Source organism: Leucoraja erinacea, chromosome 1 (assembly GCF_028641065.1).
Source record: "Leucoraja erinacea ecotype New England chromosome 1, Leri_hhj_1, whole genome shotgun sequence".
In the NCBI taxonomy this organism is placed as follows: domain Eukaryota; kingdom Metazoa; phylum Chordata; class Chondrichthyes; order Rajiformes; family Rajidae; genus Leucoraja; species Leucoraja erinaceus.
In genome coordinates, this window is record NC_073377.1 from 70,961,393 (window position 1) to 70,977,189 (window position 15,797).

The 15,797-nt window shown below is 39.3% G+C and overlaps 1 protein-coding gene across 4 annotated transcripts in view; it reads left to right on the forward strand.

Annotated features, from left to right (window-relative positions):
- Window positions 1-15,797, forward strand: part of atp8a1 (ATPase phospholipid transporting 8A1) — a 301,017-nt gene that overhangs the window by 90,182 nt on the left and 195,038 nt on the right. For 2 of the 4 annotated variants that reach the window (XM_055636888.1, XM_055636895.1), the window contains exons 7-9: window positions 10,604-10,677; window positions 13,092-13,161; window positions 15,008-15,135. In XM_055636888.1, coding sequence (XP_055492863.1) covers window positions 10,604-10,677; window positions 13,092-13,161; window positions 15,008-15,135 — 272 coding nt within the window. Of the gene's footprint in view, window positions 1-8,251; window positions 8,326-10,603; window positions 10,678-13,091; window positions 13,162-15,007; window positions 15,136-15,797 lie in introns of all 4 variants that reach the window. The other 2 variants (XM_055636910.1, XM_055636903.1) reach the window with 2 other exon arrangements.

Here is a 15,797-nt window from a genome sequence, read left to right on the forward strand (position 1 = left end):
TCCCTGTTGCTGTCCTCACGAGGTACTGGAAACAATCCAGAGATAATCACCCTAGAAGTCCGGCATCTTAGTCTTCTTCCCAGCTCTATGAAGTCATGTTGAAGAACCTCCTTCCTCTTCTACCCGATGTCATTTGTGCCTACGTGCACAACTACTGCCGGCTGTTCACCTTCTCTCTCGAGGATGTTCAGAATTCGGCTCATGACATCCTGAACCCTGGCACCAGGGAGGCAACAGACCATCCTCACATCTCATCTGCCGCCACAGAATCTCCTGTCCGCTCCTCGGACAATGGAGTCACCCACCACTAGGGCTCTGCCCGACGTCGGTCTCGCCGGTCAAGTCCCATCTCCAGGATTGGAGCAACCGACATGTCAGCCGCTCGGACTGGAAACATTGTCTCCCCGGACAGTTCCCTAGAGGGTGTACCTGTTTGCATTAGGCACAGCCACCTGGGTCTTCAGCACTCCACGATTTCCACCCTTTCTCTCCGTCACACACCTTGGTTCTTCCCGTATCCTCGGCGTGACTACCTCACTGTAGGTCCTGTCCAGGAAACTGTCGTTTTCCAGGGTGGCCCTGATGTCATCCAGCTGCATCTCCAGTGCCCCATAAAGGTCCTTTAGGAGCTGAAGCTGGACGCACTTGCCACAGTTGTAGCAGCCAGAGGCTCCATCTGTGACCCACATTCTGCAAACCTAACACTGTCTCATCTGCCCTGACATGTGTTCACCACGCTCCGTCCTCTTGAGCATTATACGTACATTAGCTTCTTTCATTATGATAGTAGATGGGAATAATGCAGTGGGAAGAGTAATGACTAACGCTGAAAAGAATGTTGATACTTGAATTGGATTGCAGAGTTCCAATGGTCTGATGTGTATCTATCTTGTGAGCAACAAATCGCCGTCTTCCTTCAGTTTTGCCAATGTGACTCGATTTTCCCTTGTTCATAAAATTTGAGTCATTGTTCATGATCTTTAGTAAATACAGAGAACCTAATTATTGAAGGTAACTTAACTAATTAGGAATCATTAATATTGAGTAAATATAGTCTCTTGAGAATTAACTTGCATGGAAATACAAATCATATTTTGAGATTTTACTGAGAAGTACATTAGTACTTTGTGCTAAAAATTAAACCTTGCAATGATTGCATCAAAACCACAGCTAGGGAATTCCCATCAACTAGGAATAAGAACTTGCCCATTTAAGATAACAAGTAAACTTTGGGTTGTAAATATTTGGACCTCGACGCTGAGGAAAATATATTTCTCCTAAAACAGATCAGTCATAATCTTATTAAAGATAATGAGCATTCAGTTTTCTAGTACTTCTTCTTAGATGGGTAAAGAAGACTTGGTTACTGAGCCAAGAACTTCATGACACATTGTTCTTTGATTAGTGATATGTAAAGTATGCTACTCTATTGGTTTGACAGAACAGATAACATTGTTCGAAAGTTGCAAGCGAAGGATTTGGATACATTTTCTGCTTTATTTATAAAACCGGTTAGGTTCCTTACTTATCTTTAAATTGCTTTTCCTGTAATTTGGACAAATCCCTGGAAGAGCTATTAATACAATTAATTGGATTTAATGTTATCTGCTGTAATGGAAATGCTGCTTTTTTGAGGTAAAAAGGCATTAAATTCAAAAATACACTTAAGGATTTGCCATGCTTTCCACAAATGCCACATACTATGTATGAGCATGATGAGGATTTCCCACTTATTTATATTTGTTCAGCATATATTAGAAAAATATATATATTTATATATCTGTGCAAGACTCCAGCTTTCTTGATATCTTTTGGGATCAGCCGCAAATGTTCTAAGACAGCACATTTCAATATATCATGATTTAGATTCAAATACGGTTTAAAGATATGTTTAATGGGGAGTTCTAAAATATTCCAATGATCTGCAGACTATCATTAAATTAAATGCTTTAAATTTCAGATTTATGTTTCTATATTGATAAATGTTGCTACTAAAAGTTGCAATGCAGTACACGACTTTACAATTAAATTTTGATGTTCGTTCTACATATACAATGTCTTAACAGATTTGATGGTTGGGCTCTCATGGGGTAGAGGCCATTTGGATTATCAATCTTTGTTGGCTCAATGTAGGAGAAATTCAACTAACCGTATTTCCTCTTCCCATAGCCCTGCAGTTCTGATTTAAAAAAACATTATTAACAGGTTGCCAGACCTGCTGAATGTTTCCAATTTTATTTTTGTGTCCTTTTATTTCTTGTTTGAGTAGGCATCGTAGGATTTCTGAATGCAGCTAATCTCTTATGTAATTTATATGTTGTTGTCCCATAAAAATAATACAAGATGAATCTATTCCCAATAAACTTTTCAATGTCTTCGATCTATTAAATAGAAAAGGACCAGAAGGGTACATGTTAAAATCATAAAATCATAATTTATATAAATTTATTAGAGGGAATATAGATAGACTTTTATATCCAGGCAGTATAATAAAATAAAGCATTTTAAAATGCAAATAATAACTTTTAATTTGATAACACAGTTGTTGAATTTTGTGGGAACTTGTCGTTGGTTTCAATGCCACAGATCTAAATGTTCTCCTTCAGCAATGCCCTTATGGTCTGCCTATATGATGCAATGGCACAAAGTTCAATGAAGTTTAGATTAACAGTGATATTTAAAAAAAATCTCAAGCCTCATATCTTTAAAGTACTCAAGAAATGTATTTAAACCTACATTTTAAGCTTCAGAAATCCTTTTTTTAAGTTATAAATGTTATCGATATTCAAAGACAACTTGGTTGGCAAAATAGTGAACCAAAAGTCATACCAAATGGAGTACACATTTTTAATATGGTACTAGACTAAGTGGGACCCGTTGGATCCCGTCCCCTCAAGGCGGGAGGGGAGCGGCCTGCGGCATCACACACACACTACCCCTTACGGGGGGGGGGGGGGGGGGGGGATGAGAGGGGGGGGGGGGAGGGGGGTAACGGGAGGGGGGGAGAGGGGAGAAAGGGGGGGGAGGGGGGGGGGAGAGAGAGTAGGGGGGGGGAGAGGGGAGGGTATATATTCACATATTTTTTAAGATACATAAACACCCAAATATATTTAATTGTTTTTCCTACATGGAAACAGTAATAAACCCAGCTAACAATATTTTGGATTACATTACAAACTCGCTATAAACTAAACTCTGTCTCGACCATGTTCAGTCTTGATACAAATAATCCTAATGGATCATTTCACCGATAGAGTTTACTAGACTAAGTGGGATCCGTTGGGTCACAGTCACACGGGAGGCCTGGTCCCCCCCCCAACGCAACCCATTCCCCAACGCTCACGTGTTCCGCCAACGCAACCCGTTATGAGAAAACTAAAACTGAAGTCATCTATATATTACTAAAACACTCATCTTGACCACTATCTGCGTTGTAATTAAATTTGCGCAAAAACGATCCCCCATAGCGCTACGATTTTTCACTACCTTACTCGCCATTCTCCACTGCTGAAAGCGCTATGGGGGATCGTTTTTGCGCAAATTTAATTACAACACAGACAGGAAGTGGTCAAGATGAGTGTTTTAGTAATATATAGATTACTTTGGTTTTAGTTTTCTAATTTTTGTGTTCAAATATCTCCAATCATTTTCCTCTCCTGATAGAAACATAGAAATATAGAAAAATAGATGCAGGAGTAGGCCATTCGACCTTTTGGGCGAGCACCCCATTTCAATATGATCATGGCTGATCATTCAAAATCTGTAACCCATTCCTGCTTCTCTCCCCATATCCCTTGATTCCATTAGCCCTGAGAGCTAAATCTAATTCTCTCTTGAAAACATCCAGTGAATTGACCACTACTGCCTTCTGTGGCAGAGAATTCCACAGATTCACAACTCCGATAGTTTTTATGCATACCTAAACTTACATTGGATGCTAAAATTGTTCCTTTATGAAATCATAACACATGATATTTAGAACGAACTGTAACTAGGATGGTGGCGACTTGAATCATAGATAATTGGAATGTCATCAGGATTCCACTGCAAAGTACATATCTCACGTTTTGGAAATATTCACGAGTAATATGAATTTATGCTGCAAGTAATGCTTAATGTAGTAAAATGACAGCCCATTCCAGATGATAAATTTTATTTATAGAGACATATAAAAAATGCACTCGGGCACAGGTTTCAGACTAAATGGATGTTCAACCAAAAGAACAGGCGATCAATTATAGAAACATAGAAACAGGTGCAGGAGTAGGCCATTCGAGCCAGCACCACCATTCAATATGATCATGGCTGATCATCTAAAATCAGTACCCCGTTCCTGCTTTTTCCCCATATCCCTTGATTCCTTTAGCCCAAAGAGCTCTATCTAACTCTCTCATGATAACATCCAGTGAATTGAATTCCACTGCCTTCTGTGGCAGAGAATTCCACAGATTCACAACTCTCTGGGTGAAAACGTTTTTCTTCATCTCAGTCCTAAATGGCCTACCCCTTATTCTTAAACTGACCCCTGGCTCTGGACTCCACTAACAATTTTTTTCCTGCACTTAGCCTGTCCAATACCAGTGAATTAAAGCCCAGTCAACCCATTCTTTCATCATATGTCAGTACCGCCATCCCGGGTATTAACCTGGTGAACTTATGCTGTACTCCCTCAATAGCAATAATGTCCTTCCTCAAATTAGGAGACCCAAATTGCACACAATACTCCTGGTGCGGTCTCACCAGGACCCTGTACGACTGCAGTAGGACCTAAACTCAAATCCTCTAGCAATGAAAGCCAACATGCCATTAGCTTTCTTCACTGCCTGCTGTACCTGCATGCTTACTTTCAGCGACAGATGTACAAGCACACCCAGGTCTCATTGTGCCTCCCCTTTTCCTAATCTGACACCATTCAGATAATAATCTGCCTTCCTGTTCTTGCCACCAAAGTGGACAATCTCACATGTATCCTCATTATACTGCATCTGCCATGCATCTGCCCTCTCACCCAACCTATCCTAGTCACCCTGTTGCCTTATAGCATCCTCCTTGCAGCTCACACTGCCACCCAGCTTTTTGTCATCCGCAAACTTGGAGATGTCACATTTAATTCCCTCGTCTAAATCGTTAATATATATTGTAAATAACTGGGGTCCCAGCACGGAGCCTTGCGGCACCCCACTAGTCACTGCCTGCCGTCTGAAAAGGACCTGTTAATTTCTACTCTTTGCTTCCTGTCTGCCAACCAGTTCTCTATCCACGTCAATACCCTACCCCCAATACCATGTGCTCTAATTTTGCACACTAATCTCTTGTGTAGGACCTTGTCAAAGTCTTTTTGAAAGTCCAGATTAACCATATCCACTGGATCTCCCTTATCCATTCTACTTGTTACATCCTCAAAAAATTCCAGCTGAATAGTCAAGTTCAATAAATTCCAGAAAATTAGTCGTTATAAAAGATGGTTTTGAGGTGGAGCATGGACAGAATTCCAGAGTACAAAAACCTAAACGCACAATAATGATGGGTGGAATGAAGGGAACAATGGATATTTAACTTGCTGTGCTTAGTGGTTTTGGTAAGAAAATAATTTGTCTCAGGTTTCCAGCAATTATTGTATCAACGCCATTGTCCCACTGAAACGTTGCGTTTCTGGATGTAGATCAACTCCACCTTGCGTTCACCAGCTATTTAATTATTTATACATTTAGAAAATAGGTGCAGGAGTAGGCCATTTGACCCTTATAGCCATTCAATATGATCATGGCAGATCATCCAAAATCAGTACTCCGTTTCTGCTTTCTCCCCATATCTCTTGATTCCATTAGCCCAAAGAGCAATATCTAACTCTCTCTTGAAAACATACAGTGAATTGACCTCCACTGCCTTCTGTGGCAGAGATTTCCATAGATTCACAATTCTTTGGGTGAAAATGTTTTTCCCCATCTCAGTCCTAAATGGCCTACCCCTTATTCTTAAACTGTGATCCCTAGTTCTGGACTCCCCCAACATCGGGATCATTTTAGATGAATCTTTATCCCCTCTATCACCTACTTCCAATTCTTCCGTCTAGGTCACATCAGGATGAGGTATTCCATACCGGGGCATCGGAGATGTCCTCATTCTTTAGGAAACGGGGGTTCCCATCTTCTATTATCTCACTAGGGACTCCTCGATATCCCGCAGCTGTGCTCTTGCTTCCCCCCCTCCCCCCCCCATTCGTAACAAGGGCAGAGTCACCCTTTTCCTCACCTTCCACCCCATCAGCCGTCATATACAGCATATAATCATTCCTCCAACATTTTTGCCACTTCCAACGGGATCCCACCACTGCCCAGTACCTTCCCATCTCCACCCCTTTCAACTTTCTGCAGAGATCGTTCCCTCCGCAACTCCCTGGTCAACTCGTCCCTTCCCACCGAAACCACCCCCTCCCCAGGTACTTTCCCCTGCAATCGCAGGGGATGCAACACTTGTCCCTTTAACCCCCCCCCCCCCCCCTCCCCCCTCGACCATCCAAGGACCCCAACATTCTTTACAGGCGAGTCAGAGGTTCACTTGTACCTCCTCCAACCTCATCTACTGTATCTGCTGTTCCAGGTGTGAACTCCTGTCCATCGGTGAGACCAAGCGCAGGCTCGACGATCGTTTCGCTGAACACCACCATTCAGTCCACCTTAACCTACCTGATCTCCCGGTTGCTCAGCACTTTAACCCCCTTCCATTCCCAATCTGACCTTTCTGTCTTGGGCCTCCTCCATTGTCAGAGTCCAGCTCAAATTAAAGGAACAGCACCTCATATTTCACTTGGGTAGATTACACCCCAGCGGTATGAACATTGGCTTCCCTAACTTCAAATAGCCCTTGCTTACTAACCAGTCTTAATGTCTCCTACTACATTCTATCTCTGTCCCGCCCACTCCCCTGACATCAGTCTGAAGAAGGGTCTTGACCTGAAACGTCACCTATTCCTCCTCAACAGAGATGCTGCCTGTCCCGCTGAATTGCTCCAGCATTTGTGTCTATTTTCAATTTAAACCAGCATCTGCAGTTCTTTCCTACACCGTTATCTCTCCATGTCAATACCCTACCCCCAATACCATGTTCAAAGGCTTTTTGAAAGTCCAGATGCACCCCATCCACTGGCTCTCCCTTATCCATTTTACTTGTTACATCCTCAAAAATTTCCAGATGAGTCTAGCATGATTTTGATAAGAAACCATGTTCATCTATTATTTTGAAAAGGTCAACTCGGGCAAATGTACTTACAGACCTTGCCTTGGCAGTCTGCTACAGAAAGTGGCAATTGTGGAGGAAGTGTTTGGGTTGGGGTGGAGCTGGGGGTATGGTGTGATGAATGACAATCTGTGGAGACGCCAGAGGTTTTGTCGGGCAAATAATTTGGGGTAGGAGGGGAAATGAAGAGCTGAATGCAGAGAAGATCAGAGGGATGACTGTGCGGGGGTTGGGGGCTTGATGATATATGTGGAAAGCAAATTACAGGCATTGGGAAGGGATTGAAGAAGCGATTCATCAATGAGGGTGAAAATTCCCAGAGGGTTTGTACCGTTGAGGAGTTGGCTCTCCAACTGCACCCAGGGGGAATGAACTCAGTCACAAATGACCAAAACAGGCCTCAAGCACATATCAATATCTCCCATGTCTGTTTAAGATGCATACCATGTTGATTAAGTGACATCAAATGAGTAATACATGCGAACATTGCATGGGGCTGCTGCCCTGTGCATGCAATGTTTGCATGTATTGCTCAGTTGATGTCACTTAATCAACATTTTACTGCATTTACAAGGCCTGCAAATGGTACGCGCCATGAACAGGTGAGCAGGGCAGCACCCTCATATACGCATGTTGAACGCTGAATTCCACTCATGACAAACAAAGTACCTAGTTGCACTGAATAACATCTGTTTTTTGGTAAAACGCTGTTTGCTACCGAATATCACTGCAATGCAAGGGAAGGCCCAGGCCATCAGATATTTATTAATGCCCAAATAAACAAAAGTTCTTTAAATTTACTCTTCCAACTTTTTGTTAGCATAATTAGTTCAAAAATGTGGTCTGTGTGTCAGAATATTTCAGATCTCCTCTGTTAGCATATCCTAAATCTGAAATTGTGAGAATGGAGTCCAAGACAAGCATTATGAATTAATGTATAACTTAACACCTTAATCACAGTTTGCAGCATTCAAAATTTATAAGTGTTAACCATTTAATAGTTTCTTTCTTGCAGGTACAGGTTGGCGATATAGTTAAAATAAATTGCACAGAATACATACCTGCTGATACTGTACTACTGTCATCAAGGTAGAGATGCCTGCTGATGCTTGTGGGGAAGGTGGCCCCTCTACCTCTTGCACTGTTCCAGAACTACTCCAAGAAAATGGATTTCTTGCAAAATAGAACTGGACTATGCATTTATCTTTATTGCTTCTTGGATGTCATAAACTGGGCTTGGCTAATTATGATCAAGGTCTAGACACCACACTTTCAAAAGGATGTCAAAATCTTGGAAATGTAGAAAATGTTTACCATGTTTCAAAGGGTTGAGAGACTACAATAATGTTCAGAGATTTGAAAAAAAAAACTTTGATTGTACCTCATAGCCCACCTGGAAAAAGTGAAGGAGAGATTTAACGTGTTCAGAATCATTAAGTGTTTTGGTTAAGAGTAAATAAATCAAAATTGTTTCTAATGACAGCTGGATGTTTCATTTGGAGGGGGTTTCAGCAGCCAGACGGTATGGCTTTAAGATAATTTGAAAATTATATGGAAAATAAATTGAGTTTTGTTTAATATAGAAATGACCTGCTGGAATTTAGATCCAAAAGGAAATGGAAACAGAAGCAAAATAACTATTGCAAATAGGGCAACTATTAAAGGAAATTATGAGGGAATCATGAAGAGTTCTAACTGGTGGCACAGTAATGCAGCAGTTAGTGTAGCTGCCTTGCAGTTACTATGACCTGGGTTGGTTCCTGGTGTCCAGTGATGCCTGCATGGAATTTGCACTTTCTGTGTCTGCCTGGTATTTCACCCACTGCTCAATTTTCAGCTACATTGACTGGCATTCTCGTGATGGACTACTAGCAGTATTCCACAGTAAAACAAATCCTGCAAACTGAATAATCTGCTGATCATTTCAGTCCCATAGACAATGTTTCCAATCGATTCTTACAGCAAACATGACTCTGCAAATACTGCAACCACAGTTATACCACCTCCAAACTGCCTTCTGTCCTGCACCCAATAGATTCCTACCATGATACTTCCTGCAAATTTGTGTTCTCTATAGTCATAGCTTCAGGCAGACATTTCAACCCAGCAGACTAATTTGCCTCCATTTGTTCTTGCTATACATTGGCTAAAAGTAAATTGATGCTTGGGCAGATTGCTACAGATTACATTTAGAGATCGACGTCTGTTTCATTTATTTAAAAGACTTTTGGAATAAATAGATTTTGGAAGCAGAGACAGTTCTTCAAATTTTGTTTACAGTATGCCGCCACAATTTTAATTTAATTTTTGTGTTGTGGACATTGTTTTAGATTTAAGAATTACCATTACCATGAAAGGAATTTTCTGAAGATGTAATTATATACCGTCAAAAATGCCTAAATTTTAATGGAAGCTGGGTTTCTGAATATTAAATTCAAATTACATTTAAGCATGGATATTAAAAATTGATATTTCAAAATGCAACTTCGACTTTTTTTGCAGAGCCATTTTCTTGGAGACAATTTATTTGAAACTTTTTTAAATGTTTTGTTTTACAAAATCCATTTTTTGCTCGTCAAAAGGCAAAGATTCAGTGAAATTTCAGATGTGCCGATTTTCATTCAATATGTGTACATGGAAATTAATATGCATTTATTTTAGAGCGCTTTGGTTCTATTACAATGCACAAGTATGTTAAATGCTCTTTTAAATTACAGGCAAAAGAGTAGTTTTATTGTTACTATAGCGCAGTTTGAGTGAAAACTAGAATTGTCTAGATCCAACGAGTGAGATAAAGTGTTGATTTTCTTTTAAACCATCTAATTTTTTTAATTTATGTGGATCTTTATTTACTAATTATTGAGTATTATTAATTTTAGGACTAGTTTATAAAGATTATTTTTTCTTGATTATTGTTTGAAATGAAAGATATTTTGATCTTTAATTTGTTCTGACTGATCTTTAATTTGTTCTGGATTAATTTGTTCTGCCTGGGTATTGGGCTTTACAAACAAAAACTAGATGGGAGACGCATTATTTTCTCCTATGTTCAAAATTGTGGGAAAATATGTTTTCTATTTTATTCATGTTGTGGGCAAATACGTCTGAACACAACATTTTGTATAACCAAAGGGTAATGCTTGAAGTTGAATGATTACATCTGACGTGAACAAAATGGATTTTGGAAAAATATATTGCAAATAAATTTTAATTGTTTTTTTAATTTTCTATATAACCAATCAATTTTCTTTTTGCCTTTTTCTCCATGTTTTCCATCATTACCTTATCCCTCCACATTATTTGTGTGTATGTGTGTGTTTGTGTGTATGTGTGTACCCTAACCCTCTATCTGCTGGGATTAATATAGGTGGCAGTGGGGGAGATTGTGAAGGTGACCAATGGGGAGCATCTCCCAGCTGACCTCGTCATTCTATCATCAAGGTCAGATTGAATTTGGGGAATGTAATACTGCAGCAGTGGGTCCTCAAAAGCAGCACCCAAAAAGACAAATTGTGGGTCTCTAATGTACCTTTGGGATTCTGCATCAGATTCCTGATTTAAATTTGATCTGGGGCAGAAGCTACAAGGATTTTAAAAAAACCATTCAAAGTCTTTGTCAAACTCCTGCTTAATGCAGTGTCGCTTCCCTATTCACTGAACCGATTCTGTGAAGGTTTGCCTGCTAGCTATCTTCTGTACCAAAAAGGGAATGTATCTTCAGTCCGTCCTGCTGGATAGCACCTGGCTTCGGAGATAATGCACGGTGGTACTTGTAAGGCTAATAAAGTCATACAGGATGGAAGCACCTTTCCATTCCAACCACATTGGCATACTGGGCTAGTCCCATCTACCTACATTTAGCTCGTGGCCCTTACTGTCCATGTATCAGCTTCTATAGGTTTCTCCGACATCTCATTCCAGATATGGACTACCCTCTGAGAGTAAAACAAAAGCCCTCAAAGTTCTCTTAAATCTCTCCCACTCACCTCAGATTTACGCCTTCTAGTTTTAGGATCTTGTACATTGGGGGGGGAGTAGAAAAGACAATCAGCATTCACTTAATCTGTGCCCCTCATAATCTAGTACTCCTCAATAAGATCACCCATCCTCCTATACTCCAAAGAAAAAACCCCACCCGATCCAACCTCTCCCTATAAGTCATGCCCAGATAATACCCTGCCCTGGTGACTCTCCTTAATTGTTCCATGATCTCACATAACAGCACATTTGGAATTGCAATTCTCAACATTATAGTGTCCTGTAATGTTAATTCATTATAAAGTCACATAGTCTATTGCCCTTCATTGATGCTGAATCAGTAGATGAAATTTTCGAACTCCAGTTTTAACAAAGAATGACAGATATTGTGCTTAAATACTTTGAAGCTGAATTGTTCATAATTGATACATTCATTATGCTCAATAGCAGCCTATTTTTTTTTTAACAATAAAGATGCACAGAGACATTTTTGTTATAGTTAAATACACAGGAAGACATACATAGAGTAGTTAATGGACTTTAAATCATAATTTCCTGAACATCTCACTGTGCAAATAAACAGTTGAAATTGCGGCTTTTTGTACAAAATTCAGCTGTTTACACATCCTTTTAATCAAAACAATTATATTGAGACTGCTTAAGGTTTAACATTTATAGAGGAAGCAAAACTGTATTTTTCAAAGATAGAATTTTTAATTAACAATTGGAATGTGTAAAGTGCTCAGTTTAATATGTTTTTTTCTCTTGGTGGGTTTACAAGCTTACTGGAGGACTCACTGCTTTTCTGACTGTTATCTTTTGCATGTCCTTGAATTTATATCTACTCTGTTTTTATATAATGTGACAAACTGCATGTTGCTGTAGCAAACTTAATGACAATATTGCAATTACACTTCCAGTGTTCTAATGTAATCTGGGTTCTTGTTGTGGTGTCCATTTTTGTGACGCATATGTGAACTGTTGTTTAGCCTTGCTGCCATGTTCCTGAGGCTTTATGAAATTTATTTCTAATTCTTTTACCTCTATAATTTTGCCTCTGGATAATGCTTCCATAGTCCCACTCACTGCCTCTTGGTAAATCTTTTCTAGCATACTGTAACAAGCATGAGCTATATCCTTGTAGCAGAATGCTCAAGTTCCCAGAGCACATCTTCCTGAACAATCATGGAATTGATACCTTGATAGTAATTGGACTTTTATCAAATTAAGTAATTGCATTTATTTTCTTTCACTTTAAGTAGCAGTGGGTGTAAAACTGCAAGATGTGTTTTAAGGAATAGGTGCTAAATGTTTTGAAGTGTTTTGGCATGTGCAGCGTAATTTTTTGTCATCTTTAATGTGTTCACCCAACCTTTTATATAACCATTATTGGTATTTTGCACAGACAATGCCTAAAGTCAGGCATTTACCCAAAATTTGACTATATTCTCCTCATAAATTAGGTAGTTTTTAATTACTCAATTAAATACACCTCGCTACGTAAACAAACATCTGATTTGTAGACAATCGAGTTAAACAGTTGAATAACTTGTCTTAAAAATCCTTAAAGTCACAAAACTTAAATTTCTAACAGCAAAATACTATTAAAGAAATGAATGAGTGCACCGTGAATACGCAATCAAAAGTTAAAAAATATTCAACTTTTTCAAGTCACTGCAACTTTAAATGAATCGGGATGCAGCAGTTTATATTGGTTAACCATGAGTTTGGTGAGAACTAAAGATGCATTTTTATTGAAAAATGCTTCAATGACTTGTGAATGCTGGAATTTTGTTATTGAAAGCTTTTGAGATTGCAAATTTTTTAAAGTCGACATTTTAACTTTTTAAAATAAACTTCATTCTGTTTCATATCAGTGAACCACAGGCAATGTGTTACATTGAAACTTCTAATTTAGATGGAGAGACAAATCTTAAGATCCGACAGGTAGGATTCACATCCATATTGATTTACTGTATATTTAAATAAAAGTTTCAATTCACTCAATAGAATCTTAATATGGTTGACCTAAACCTAGTTGTAGAATGATCATGCTTTTCCATAGAGTTTGTTGTATTGTAAAAATCAAAGGAACTTGAATAAAGCTTTGTGAATTTTGCTTATATTTGTAATAAATGCATTAACCAATAGGATTTGTGCTCTGTTAAACATAAATGATTTGTGTGCAGCCCTATCTTCTCTGGTGGATATTAACTTTCTTGACCATAAAATAATCAGAAATGCCTCGTTAGTAGAAGCAAGATTAGACGATGAACGAGTCAATGTACGCAGCTGGGAGAATGGCTGAGTGCTTCCACTTCTCAATAATCACTTCCTTGTCCGAGATCAGCCACTAAATCAGTATGGATCATTGGAAAAGGGCAGCTCCATCTTTTCCTCCTTGTGTCATATTGCAGCCTGCTTCGGCAACATACTGCACTTGTTTCTCACTTATCCCCGCCATGAATCCACCCAGGATGATGGATTTTTAATAGATGTCAGCAGTTTCAATAACTCTGCTCTTTCGGCCAGTGAAACAGGACATTTTAACTAACATGACTATTACCAGTGATCTCTAACTGATCCTCTTATCGAGTCCACATCACAAGAATAGAAAATGTTCAGCCAGAGCTGAACATACTGCTCGACATCTGCATACAATGGCTTCTTGTGCTTCTTGTGCATCTTATGTGTGGTGGGGGTAAGATTGGTGGAAACGTGAACGCACTTTCCTTGATGCCCTCTGAACTGATGGGACAGCCAATCTAATGATACACCACAGAAGCAGGCCCTATAGCCCTCCATGACCATTCCAGCCATCAGGTTCCATATATGTTAACCCTATCGGACCTGCACTTGGTCTGCATGCTGTTGTGCCTTGGCAATCCAAGTACTTGTTGCTAAGGCTTTTGGTTGATCTCAAGCTACTTTCCTAGGTGCAGTGTCATCTATTGTCAAGTTTTAGAAACATAGCAAAATAGGTGCAGGAGTAGGCCATTTGGTCCTTCGAACCATTCAATATGATCCTGGCTGATCATCCCTGATCAGTACCCCGTTCCTGCGTTTTCCCCATTTCCCCATTGGTGTCATTCTTTCTGAAAATGAAGAAGACTATTTGTGACATTCAGAACTCGTACATGCTGTCACTGTGCCATCCATTTCCACTGACTTTGGTCTGTCTCTACTAATCTCATCAAAAAAGATGATATCTGTCAAAGTTATTCAAACTTATTAAATGGCTCTGATCGACGTGTTCATACGAACATTTTAACATTAAGAAGTATGTTAAGAAGAATGTTAAAACACAAATAAATGATATAAAATAACTATCTGCATCACCGAATAAGGTGACCATTTGTTTACTGAGGCTGAGGGCCCGGCTGTACAGTGCATTTGCACTCACTGCTTCAATACTCGGGTACTGAGCTCAATAGGGAGTCCTAGAGTTGAGAGGAAGATTAGCAGTGCCAGCATCTGATCTTCAGCTCCCTTCACATTTCTCCAGTTGCCATAGTATGTATGGAAGTCATAGACTTGCTGAGCCCCACACACCTTGGCTTCTGTTACAACCACCGCTATTGCACATCAGCTTTATTCTATACTGAATTCCATCAGCATTTTTAGCTGGTTAATTTCTAAAGGTGTGGAAGCTTTTGAATCTGCAGTTTTGTTTTGACAATGCCTAAATCAATGGCATGCATCTTTCTGAAAGTAACCCTCAAAAGTATAGAAAAAAGATTAACAGTTAATCCATTACAAAATATCATGTGGTTTTTCTCATTCCTCTCTCAAGGGTCTATCTCAGACAGCAGACATAAAAGATATTGAAAGTTTAATGAATTTTTCGGGCAAACTGGAATGCGAGAGTCCCAACCGTCACCTCTATGATTTTGTTGGCAACATTCGATTCGACGGAAAAAGGTAAATGAGTGTGAAAGGTAAAACACGGTCAAAAACAGTGACAGATTAATTTACCATACAAAAATTCGGGTGAATTTTCAGGAGATGATTGTTTTCAAACTTGGTCTATGTAGAAGGAATGGATAATTTCACTGAAGAGTGTTTTAATCTTGAAGTTTGCGTGGTCTCAGTTTTAATTAACTTCGGCTCTGAATGCCGAAAGCATGGTTGGAATTCAACATTAATTATTATTCCGTCATCACCATTGTTCATAGCAGAAATTGTCTTCTTTGCCAATTGACCACTGAACATTTTATAGGTTCATGGTTGATTGAATAGTTACTTCATCCCCATTTGAAATTGTTGCTCATGGTTTGTCAGGACCTGTGCATTGCAAAGAAACAGTCACCTATTAACTAGGGAAACAAACCAAACATTGGCTTCTGAAGTGAATTGGCTTCTGAAGTGAGGCATTTGCTAAGACATTGATTCACATCAATTTATTTCAGCTAGCATTTTTTCCGATGCATTTTTGTGGTATTGTACGCTGCAGGAGATCTTGGACTGAGCTATCTAATTAGTCCTGCTTCCTTGCTCTTTGCCTGGAGCCTTACCAGTTTTCACTTTCAAGAGATTGAAATATTGTTTTTTATAGTTGTATTCCACCCCTGCAGTGCATTCCA